The 12,470-nt window shown below is 36.6% G+C and overlaps 1 protein-coding gene across 1 annotated transcript; it reads left to right on the top strand.

Moving 5' to 3' along the window:
• The first annotated feature begins 9,446 nt into the window (after window positions 1-9,446).
• Window positions 9,447-11,560, top strand: LOC145015063 (large ribosomal subunit protein uL2). Its single transcript, XM_078973509.1, has 2 exons — window positions 9,447-9,952; window positions 11,066-11,560. The coding sequence occupies exons 1-2, from the start codon at window positions 9,513-9,515 to the stop codon at window positions 11,403-11,405; spliced, it is 780 nt and encodes a 259-aa protein (XP_078829635.1). The 5' UTR covers window positions 9,447-9,512; the 3' UTR covers window positions 11,406-11,560.
• The last annotated feature ends 910 nt before the right edge of the window (window positions 11,561-12,470 follow it).

The raw sequence follows: 12,470 nt of genomic DNA, 5'->3' as shown, positions 1-12,470 counted from the left end.
TTGGTGTACTCTAAACCTTGGTGACCATGCAGACTTGGTGCCTAAACCTTGCTGACCATGCAGACTTGGTGCCTAAACCCTGGTGATCATGCATACTTGATGCCTAAACCCTGGTGATCATGCAGACTTAATGCCTAAACCTTGGTGATCATGCAGACTTGATGCCTAAACCCTGGCGACTATGCAGACTTAGTTCCCGTTGTGTAAACCGTGACAATGATGGAGTTCGTGCCGATTCCTTAGGATGATCCTTAGGAATGAGTGAACAAGAAATAACTGATTCTTAGGGTAGATCCTTAAGAATAAAGAAGATAATGGGGATGGGTAATCGGGTTGATTGCTTGATTATTTAAACATAATAATTATATTATTGTGGGTTGAAAACCCTATGTACTCACCAGGTTTCCCAACCTGACCCACTCAGTTTATTTATATCACAGGTGTTGTTATGATGTCACATTACACTGAGAGATTAAGGAGATGTAAATCCCTAGTGATAATGAATGTAAGTTCTGTTTATGCTTATGTTTCTGTATTGACGATGACATCTCAAATGTTTTAAAATGAATAAAAATACTTTTCTTCGGAAATGCTTTGATAACGTATTTATCATGTTTTACTGGGAACAAATTCCGCAACCTTTTTATTAAAAAAAGGTACTCTGATTTTAATAAAGCATAAACAAAATCGGTCTTTTCTGGCCGAGAAAATAGGGATATCACACTAATTGTATACATACATATGTCATTATCTGATTAATAGGATTTGTTTGTGCTCAAGTCCACGATTGACTCTCAACCTCCCAAAGTGATCCTACCGTAGCATCACTCACTACAAGTGAGTTCATACCCCTTAATTAACCTTTGAAATGCTTTTAAATGTTTTTAAATGCTTTATGAGGGGGGATACAAGTTAAATCATGTTAGTTATTAGATCAATCACATGTGATTAATAAGTAGCATACAAATGGATTTATCATACTTTAAACTGTTTTACCAAACAAATGACTTCAAACTGTTTATCAAACTATTTTACATGTCAAACTCTTTATCAAATTCACTTTTGTATACTAAACCTTTCTTTTACAGTTTTCAAACTTATATACTGTTAAAACCATGTCTACTACATATATAGTTATATAAATAATGCTTGAAGGACTTATGAGAGATAACCCACTTTACTTCCTGTCCTTGTTTAGTTGTGGTTTTAAACTACCCGGTTGTTTGTCTGAGTGTCGTTGAATCCTTAGTTATATATTATGTATATATGTATAGATATAAAGACTTTTATCTCGGTTCAGTACATTCAGTCATACAAACAAGTATAATAATAAACTATAATAGGTATAGTTTAGGGTTATACTAGTTACTACTTCTAGTCCAATGAAACATACAAGAGTCAGTTCATTGATGATTCATTACTTATTACTATGAGAGCATATACAACTATACTAGGATGAGAACATATACAACTATACTAGGATGAGAACATATACAACTATACTATGATGAGGACATATACAACACTACTATGCTAAGAACATATACAACGATACTATGATGGTAAACAATACATTACATATACAAGTATACTTTAACATAAATGTGATCCACTGTATCGAAGCGTGCCTTCATTGTCATGGCCCGAGTTGTAACCAGAATCTCCTGGAGGGAGAGCATAAGTTTGCGTATAGATCTATACTGGATTGACTATCCTACACCTTGCTGCTAGCTACAACGGGACATGTAGGTCTTCGGGTGCCAAATGTCATACCTTTTGACGACTTACATTGTCGTGTTTCCCAATCGATAGGATAGTCATTGATGAGTCATTACTTATTACTATGAGAGCATATACAACTATACTATGATGAGAACATATACAACTATACCAGGATGAGAACATATACAATTATACTATGATGAGGACATATACAACACTACTATGCTAAGAACATATACAATGATACTATGATGGTAAACAATACATTACATATACAAGTATACTTTAACATAAATGTGATCCACTGTATCGGAGCGTGTCTTCATTGTCATGGCCCGAGTTGTAACCAGAATCTCCTGGAGGGAGAGCGTAAGTTTGCGTATAGATCTATATTGGATTGACTATCCTACACCTTGTTGCTAGCTACAACGGGACATGCAGGTCTTCGGGTGCCAAATGTCATACCTTTTGACGACTTACATTGTCGTGTTTCCCAGTCGATAGTATGGTACAATTAATCACATAATACGTTGATATAAATCCGGTTTGAGGTAGTTAGTACAACAGTAGTTCCTATAATACAACACTACAGTACTACATTAATTTACCCTTTACATTTATTTGGTGATTACTTCACTTAAGCATTAATGTACAAACTATATTTTGATAATGATAGTTACACTTGGGAAAATTACACACTTTTACAATAAACAAACTTACAAAACTGTTGTGTCTTGGTAGAAGACTACTTTTCGTAGAAAATATAGGATTTTCTAGGAGTTAAAAACTTTTACAAACACTTACAAACATTCACATACTTTTACTACAAACATTTACAAATTCGTACTTCAAACAACGGTTCAAACATTTTGATACAAACATAGAAACTAAATACTTATGAACTCACCAGCTTTAATGCTGATAAACTCTTTCAAAATAACATGTATTCTCAGGTCATCAGTAGACAGGTACTGATGCCAACTTTTGAGAAGATGGAGCCCATACAAGACTCATCTTATATTTTGATTCATGTTTTGGTGTCTTATATACTACAGAACACATTTGTATTAAAATTATATATTTAATGCAATTGATGATGTTGTTTACTTGTTTACTATTATACTGTGTTGTGATACTGTACATGACGTCTTCCGCCCCAGAACGTTTCCGCCGTTCTTGGTTTTAGGGTGTGACACACGTCTGGTCTCTGTCCGCTGTAAAAGGACTAATTTACACTCGTCTATTTCTTTTTTTAATTAAATTTTCATTTATTAATTATTATTTATTAATTATTAAATAAATTAAATTATTAATATATTATTAGAAAAATGACCCACCTCACATCAATCCTTTTACAACTCCTTCCACCTCCTCTGGCTTCCATCTCCGGTAACAGATCCATCCCCGGTATATGCACCAATCATCATCTCCGGCAATAAATTAAATACCATAGAAATTCAAAACTCAACACAAAGCTACATAATCTTCAACAATAAATTCGAAAATACATCTAAAACCAACATCTAACTCAGATCCAAAACCCAAATAAAACTTGAAAATCAAATTTTAAACAAAAAATAACCTATGATGCAAATCCAAATTGTAATGCCCGTAGATTAGGGCTAATCAATTTAGATACGATAAACGTTAAAAAATGACTTTTTGGTAGAAGACTATTTAGAATAAACAACCTTAACTAAGTTTTAGTACATGTCACTAGGTTTCCATGCATATAAAGAACGTCGAAATCCGAGTTATAACAAAGAAGTTATGACCTGTCGAAGTTTCGCGACAAAACCGGCATGACGCTAAATGGCGTAAAAAGTGAATTTGAGTTAGATTAATATTTAGCCTTAGCAATCTAAACAAAAGTCGTAGAGTTTGTTAAACTATGAGCGTGCATAAAAAGAACGTTCGAATCTGACTTCGTATGAGGAAGTTATGATTTTTCTAAGTTCCAACTTAGCGGTATGCAGCCCGAATACTCGATTTGAGATTGAGCGATTTTTAGCCGAAACAATCTAAACGAGAATCGAAGATCTTGTTGATAGTAGTCCAGGGGTAAAAAGACATACAAAAACGGACGTCGGACGAAGAAGTTATGAATTTCTAACGAAGTTTTTCTGTCCCGGCCTACTAAAAATAAATAATAAAAAATAAATTCAAAATTAGCACCCGGAGTCTAAACGAAAGTTGTAGAGCATAATCTCACCTACGTGTAGATATAAAGAACGTCGAAAACGAACCTCGTATGCGAACGTTATGAATTTTTGAAGATCGTGGCACACATACCAAAGCTTATCTGAAGAGTACGTCCAGCGTAACCAAAATTACGCCCAGCGTACTGAGTACGCCCAACGTACTTGGAAATTATGTCCGGCGTAATCCCAGACCCAGCAACCTATAAATATAATGCGAGAGCTGCCGATTTCTTTTGTTCAAACTCTTTCTTCTCTCTAGTTTTTTGCCTCGATTTGCGTGCCAATTATATCCCGAAGCTCCGGTATCATTCCTGAGCTCCGAAGCAAGTTCCGACGCCCCAAGGATCCCGAGAAGTGAGATTCCCGAGCCGAAGCCCTGCCCGCGAGGATCCCGGTTTTTGTAAAGATCTTCCAGATCTACGGAGGAATACTACTTCTACAAGTCGTAGTGTTGCCCGATCATGTTATGATCAAGTGAGTGTATAGTCACTTTCATCTTACACATAGATATGAAGTATTTTATAAAATACGTGTTATGTGTGTGTGTGTGTATATTGTTTATATGCGTGACTGCATAATTACTTTCTTATAACACATAAATATAAAGTATTAGCTATGAAATATGTGTTGTGTGTTATATATTAATTATCTATTTGAGATGGACTTGGAATTAATATTTTATTATACGGATGTTAAATGATTTAAATTATGTTTGTATTTATATCTACAAAAATGTTGGGTAGAACATGGGTAGATGAAATAGTTGGTAACGATGCGACTTCGTGCCTATTGAGTAAGCCTTGGAGACGATGCGACTTTGTGCCTATTGAGTAAGCCTTGGTGACGATGCGACTTTGTGCCTATTTGATAAACCTTGGTGACGATGTGACTTCGTGCCTTTTGTGTAAACCCAGGTGACTATGAGACGTAGTGCCTATTGTGTAAACCTTGGTGACTATGAGACGTAGTGCCAATTGTATGAACCCTAGTGACTATGCGATGTAGTGCCTGTTGTATAAACCGTGGTAGCAAATGGACTTTGTGCCAGTTCCTTTGGTAAATCCTTAGGAATGAATGAAGAAAGTATAATCGATTCTTAGGGTAAAACCTTAAGAAATAAAGAAGATAATGGGGATGGGTAATTGGGTTGATTGTTTGATGATTGAATATAATAAATATATTATTGTGGGTTGAAAACCCTATATGCTCACCAGGCTCCCAAGCCTAACCCACTCAGTTTCCTTTACATTACAGGTATGACACAAGAGTATAAGCTAGTGGACTTGACGAGAGATTTTGGATTATAAATCAGTGGTTATAAATGACTGTTGTAAGGTCTATTTTATATTGTTTATGCTTTTGATCTGTATCGGAACATGACATCCCGAGGTTTTATTATTTAATAAAAATACCTTCTTTTTGAGAAATATTTTGATAAATGGTTATCATATTTTGTTTTTGGGAAAAATTCCGCAACTGTTTTCTTTAAAAGATAACTCTGATTTTAAAACAAAACATAAACAAATCGGTTTTTTCTGGCCGTGAAATTGGGGATGTCACAATTGGTATCAGAGCATTAGTTTAAGCAAACTAGGAATTTGTAGGAAATTTCTAGACTTAAACTTAGAATACTAAGTAATGATCGTGAGATGAGTGTCTACCATATTTTAGACACGAGCACTAGTATATTTTAGGAAAGATGCCTAAAATGCTTTTATGTGCTAAATGTTATATGATTGCCATATGTGGTATTATTTGTTCGGATCTATGGTTTGTTGGCAACCGGATCCGGAAATTTTACGTGCTCATGTTTCTAAACGTTTAATTACGATATTAGAATTGGCATGTAACTTTCGGAGTAATAAGGAGTATTAAACATCTAAATCTTTTCTATCTATATTCTCGTCTTGATGCGCTGGATGCATGCTTCCATGAATGTAACGCCATGGTGAAGGCTCGTAGCAAAATTTGAGTAAACAGAGGAAATGAAAAAGGCTTATGATAGTGAATGACACCTATCAGAAGATATCGTAAGAGTGGTGTCTTGTCGTTAGTATATGTCAAGCAGTGCGTTTAGACGAGTATGGTACGTCCGAAGTACACCTTCGATTGGCAGGATGATGGAATATTGGTGTTATTCATAAAGTTGTCCCATCGGATGAACTTTCCACCACCAACCAAGTTGAAGCATGATTGATGACTGGAGATATACATGGAAGAAATCCTAGTATAGTCTAAGGAAACTTATATGATTATGTGGACACATTCGTATGTGTTAAATTGTTTTCTGATTTTAGGACTTGGGGACTGCGAGACAATACTTGGGATGAGTATGAGTAGGTGTGAAAGGTAGTAGATGCATATACTACCGGAAGCACAGGACTCACACTTGGATCAGGGAAAGTCACAAGGTTACCAAGAAGTTAGTGATTATGAGCTACTCGAAGAGTTGGGAGCCCCATACTCGTCGAGTAGAAACGAATTAGGATGCGGGATTTTAAGCAATCTACTCGAAAAGTTGAGAGCCCTCAACTCGACGAGTAGGTATGCCGGAGTGAAACCCTAATTTCGGGGTTTTGCACCATATTTAAGCATCTTAATCCCCACCGTATGGCCTCATTTCCAGCCTCCAAGTCCCAAACCCTAATCCATGAAACCTCAGAGCATTTTATGAGTGTGTGAGCCATTTTTGAGTAATCTTTGTGTGTTCTTTTAGTTTAAATAAAAAGAATAATGAGCTAGAAGGCTCAATGAGAAGATAGTAGATCCATAAACTTCCTTCCATCCTCATCATTTCCTGGTAATCAAGTCTCTATATTGCCTATTAGTTCATTAGATCTTCTTATGTCCATTTTATGAGGGTTTTGGCTCAAGAATCTTGATCTTTAGGATATGGACGTCCCAAGTGGCTTACCTTTCAGATATGGGGTCAATAAAGGGTTTCATGGCATAAAGGTGCAAGCTTTATGACCATGGAATCCCCATGCAAGTGTAAGGATGTCATTATGGCCTTCTAACCCCTAAAAGGTTATGCCTTGATGTAAAGTCTGAGACTTTACGTGTTCATTTGGTATCTAGGACCTGGATCTCGGTTTTCACGTTTTGGGTCGGAGTAATAAGGCTTTTGGACAAATATCTATGTCCTAGGGAACTAGGGTTTTGGCTAAATACACTAAGAAGGAGTATTAGAGGGTAAATTTGGAAACTTTACCCTTAATAGGGGCATTCCCAGTATGTAGATGAAGTAAGAAGCTTAGATGTTAAGAGTAGGGGCTTAACCCATTAAGGTGGCCCAAGAAGACAGGGGAACTTGTCAAGTCCATAGAGGAACTTGACGAGTTGGGTAGTGTTGTCTTGTTTCAGCTTAAGATAGAACTCAACGAGTTGATTCTCCAAATCACGACTATGGGTAGCAAGGGAACTCGACGAGTCAGGGGGTGAATCAACGAGTTAGATCACGATTTCGGGGTTCTAGGACTCAACGAGTTTATGGAGAAACTCGACGAGTTGGGTCAACCCAACGTGCTGACTTTGAGCAGAATGTTGACTTTGACTAGGGGCAAAATGGTTATTTTACCCTTAGAAGGATTTTCAGTTATTGTAATAATGATAGTCGGGGAGTCGTTGGAGCAACCGTCAGAGATTCCTCACACGAGATTCACAGCTAGTTTATGAGGTGAGTTTTCTCCGGTAGGAACGGGTCTAAGGCCCTAAGGTCGGTCCGTTTAGATGTAAGTAGTTCCGGACTACGGTCTGATGTCGGGTGGGGCCCAAAGTAGATTTATATGTTTCTGGATCTCGAACCGATGTCAGGGCGGTCCTTATGAATGCTTGTATGATTGATGTCTTTGTGATTCCTGCATGTGTTGTATTTGTATGTTTCCAGACTTCGGTCTGATGCTGGGGTGATACTCGAAGAATGATTGTATGTCTTTCCGAATATCGGTCTGATGTCGGGCGGGGCACAAGGAACGTTTGTATGTTTAGGCTAAGTGATTATGTTTATGTATTATTGTTATGCTCATATGTATGTTGAGCGGTGCCTGAAGCCAAACGGGGCCCGATGCCAGATGCAGTCTGATGTCGGACGGGGCTCGATGTTGCGTAAGACCTGAGGTAGTGGGGCGAGACCCAATATATGCTATGTGTTATGTATATGGTATGTGGTAATTTGGGGAGCCCACTAAGCTTCGTGCTTATGATTTTCAGTTTTGGTTTTAGGTACTTCTACTAGCAAGGAGAAGGGCTCGGGATGATTGCATGACACATACCACAACTTATAGCCTGGGAGGATTACTCTGATATTTGACATGTGATTTTGGATACTTTGATTGATGTTATGATATTTTTGAGATACACGACTTATGATTTTATATAACGAATATTTATGGTTTTATTCATGATTTTAAAATGAAAATTTTGGACTGTATTTTTGGGATGTTTCACCCATCCTATCATTCCTTTATTTTTCTTACTGGAAACATCTCTAGAAAACTCGTTGGTTTCCTATATTCTTTCGTCGGAACCCTAGCCGACGCCTTGTTTGAGTTGTGATTTGAAATCTGAAAATCAATCTGAACTCTAAATCTTATGTATAAGATTAGTTTTTGAAAGTCAATTTCCACAGGTCACTAAAGATTTATGATTTGTTTTCTATCTCAACTCCGACTGTAATACTTCGTGGATCGACGATGGGAAAATTAGGGAAATTAGGGGGGGGGGGGACTAAGGAAACAAATGAGACAAATGTCTCTTGATTCTTGGTTATAACAAGTGTATTTGATTTTGTTAAATATTTTAATTTATTTAATAATAACTGGAATAATAAAAAGAATTAACAAAATAGAAATAGTACTAAGGGCAAAATAGTTTTTTTTTAGGAGTGGTAAGGACCAAGCGTACAATGAAAATATAAAGTAGGGACGATCCGAATTGAAAAAGAAATAATTAAAAACCAAACACTAAAAGCGTGTTTGACACGAAACTTTTGGAAGTGTTTGGGAGCCTATAACTTTTAGCTTTTGACAAAACGCTCTAGTTTAAACAAAAAACTTCGTTTGACAATACGAACGTTTAGTTTTTAGTTTAACAAAACGCTAATGAGCTTTTGAAATCAATTTTCATAACTACCCTTAAAATATATTTATATATTTATTTATTTTTAATCGATTGTTCTTTTATGTAATTTTATATATTTCAGCTTTCGGTTAGTTTTATCAAACATTTATATAACAAATAAAAACTATAAAAACTATAATTTTCCATTTTCCGCTACCAAGTACCCACTAACTTCTTTCGGCTAACAACACACTCCCTTTGAATACCCTAAGCCGCATGGACCATCCTTTTAATTTACCCAAATAAAAACAACCTCTTATTACCTTCAACGGACTATCTTGCTACAAGAGTTTTGATGGCCCAAGTCACTAAATGACCAAATAAACCCATTTACAGGCCCAAGCAATATATCTTTGGCCCAATTAAGCCCTAGGTCAAGAAACGTACCCTCTTAAACCCTACAAAGCGCTTCCATTCTCCTATTTCCACCTCCCTCCATCTGCCGTCGTTCTCCGAAGCTTAACAGGTGAAATGGGTCGTGTTATCAGAGCACAGCGTAAGGGAGCAGGGTCCGTCTTCAAATCTCACACCCACCACCGCAAGGGTCCGGCGAGGTTCCGCAGTCTCGACTTCGGTGAGCGCAATGGTTACCTCAAGGGTGTCATCACAGAAATCATCCACGATCCAGGGCGTGGTGCCCCTCTTGCACGCGTCACTTTCCGTCATCCTTTCCGTTACAAGCACCAGAAGGAACTCTTCGTCGCCGCGGAGGGGATGTACACTGGTCAGTTCGTCTTCTGTGGAAAGAAGGCTAACTTGATGGTCGGTAACGTCCTTCCTCTCAGATCTATCCCAGAAGGAGCTGTTGTCTGCAACGTTGAGCACCACGTCGGTGACCGTGGTTCATTTGCCAGGGCTTCTGGTGATTACGCCATCGTTATCAGTCACAACCCCGATAACGGCACCACTAGGTATACATTCTATCATTTAAACCCTTTCTTTTTATGCATTTTGTCTAATTGCATATTGTCTATTATACCTGTTTGTTTATAAATGATTTTGATTAGTTTTCTTATCCATACTTATGAAAATTTTGTTTGTATCCACTTGATATTGAACTGTTTAATCCGATTTCAATTTTTTGTAATTCAAAATCACTAACCGGATTTGGATACCTAAGTTAGAATTAAGTACTGATTCGTATCATTCTTATTCTGGTGTTTTGTATCAAGATAATCTTTGGTTCTAAGTAGTTGTGTAATCGTTCTAAATTTAGCGTTTTTTTGCATAACTGTCTCCTGTATATTTGTGTAGCAATTCCCAAACAAAATATTTGTTATGCATTTTGCAGAACGTTTATTTCTTACTTAAGCATCATGTCTAGATCTGAACAATGGAAAACCTTAGTTAGAATTGTTTGCATTCATCCGCGTGCATTTTAATTTGAATTTTGATTATTTTTATTCCAAGTCATGGTTTAACTCTCTGTGTGATTGTTGTCTAGATAATTCATCTCAGAAGATTCATTCTTTTTTCTCTATTTTTTACTATTCAATCTGTTTTTTCGGGTTGTTGTCAAGATAACAACCTTCCCAAGATAAAACAATTGTTTTTTAGTCTGCTTTAAAGTGCAAAACTGTGTTTAAGGTTATCAAAAATGCAATACAACTTTTATTTTTAAACCTTTGAACAATATTCCAAATGTCAAGTATGTCTCCTCTATAAGCTCCAATCCATCAATTCTCTTTAAGATTCTTATCAAAACTACCAATTTAAGCAACTCTGCTCAAGGATTTTTACAAAACCCAACAATTTTCATGGGTTTTTCACAAGTTGCACTTTTTTCTTTTGGGCAACTTTCTTTAGTAAATCTTGGTGACTTTTCATTCTTGAGATCAAGATTCAAGTGTAACCTTTCAGTGAATCACAACTTTTCTTCACAATTTTTCCAAAAATTCAATCTTTTCTTTCTGGGGTTTCAAAAAAACCTATCTTTTTTCTCTGGGTATTCCAAAAGACCACTTTTCTTGACTTCTTTTTCCTTCCACTTACGTTCTATGTTTAATTTTGTGTATGTTTCATAGAGTGAAGCTTCCATCTGGAGCCAAGAAAATCGTGCCAAGTGGATGCAGAGCTATGATTGGTCAAGTTGCAGGAGGAGGGCGTACAGAAAAGCCAATGTTGAAGGCAGGAAACGCGTATCACAAATTCCGTGTGAAACGTAACTGCTGGCCTAAGGTTCGTGGTGTGGCTATGAACCCTGTGGAGCATCCTCATGGTGGTGGTAACCATCAACATATTGGTCATGCAAGTACGGTTAGACGTGATGCACCACCCGGTCAAAAGGTTGGGCTCATTGCCGCCAGGAGGACCGGGCGGCTCAGAGGTCAAGCTGCTGCCACCGCCGCCAAGGCTGACAAGTGATGAAGCTAGATTGCTGTTATGGTTTTGGTTTTGGTTTTTTTTGTTATCGATCATTGGGTACTTTTATTGTTAGTTATTTTGAGCTTTTTACTTGGAATTGTTATATTGTTATGTTGATTGTCATACATTTTGTTTTATGGGAAAGTTTTGTGGTAGACTTGTTTTTGTTTTGTTTTTTGGTTGCTGATTTGTTATACTAATGAGAAGGCTGGTGTTAAGGATTCAAATATCCTCAAATGCCCATATGTTTGAAAAAAAAGAGCCTTTATCATTATCATAAGTTTTTAATTAATAAATGATTCTCTTCAATGTCTCCATGGAATTCGAGAAGTTTCCCTTGGAATCAAAAGGGGATTTTGTTAGGTACGATATAATCTTGATGCTTCTTAAAGTGATGAAGGTCTCCTATATGTCATTGAGCAACCCTTGTGTTTTGATGACCGCATCTTCAATCTTTACTTACACATTATTTTATGTGGGTACTACAATTTAAAGTATAAATCACAATTTTGGTATCAAAAAAATTCTACGATTTGAAGCATTTCTATCTATATCTAAGGAATAATGATTGGGTCTTTTGATCAATCGACAACACCTGGTTGGAGCCATGTTCCAAGCAACAACTACATATCCTCTTTGCTCTATGTATAAGATTGGACTAAAGATACCAAAAAAGACGAACTTTTTTTTCTTAGTTTTTCTTTTGTCTAATAAACTCGTAGGTTTTATGCATAAGATATGTGAAAATGTTACACATCCTCCAAAGACCCATCACCTTTCTTGACTATTGTCGGGCTCTCACAATCCATATCAAGAACACTACTTGGTGTATAGATCCCTACTTGGACAAGCTTGTTGACTTCCATGTTTTGTTGCTACATTTTGGTATCATGTTTTTTGTGGTAATTTCTATTGGATTGGACTACATTATACATCAACATTAAGACTATGTTGGATCACATCTTTGAAAATACCTAAGTGATCGATCCAGAACCAAAACCAACAGGGGCCAAAATATACAAAGGAAAAATATAATAAAAATTAATAAAAGAATATGATTTTTTT

This window comes from Lactuca saligna, chromosome 9 (genome assembly GCF_052625555.1).
Source record: "Lactuca saligna cultivar CGN05327 chromosome 9, ASM5262555v1, whole genome shotgun sequence".
NCBI classification, from domain to species: domain Eukaryota; kingdom Viridiplantae; phylum Streptophyta; class Magnoliopsida; order Asterales; family Asteraceae; genus Lactuca; species Lactuca saligna.
This window is presented reverse-complemented; position numbering and strand designations above follow the sequence as displayed.

What these genes read in the sequence shown, in the direction of transcription:
- LOC145015063 (XM_078973509.1), top strand. Translation starts at nt 9,513, where the DNA reads ATGGGTCGTGTTATCAGAGCACAGCGTAAGGGAGCAGGGTCCGTCTTC. An exon ending in CCCGATAACGGCACCACTAG is followed by an intron (nt 9,953 to 11,065) that starts GTATACATTCTA and finishes TATGTTTCATAG; the next exon opens with AGTGAAGCTTCCATCTGGAG.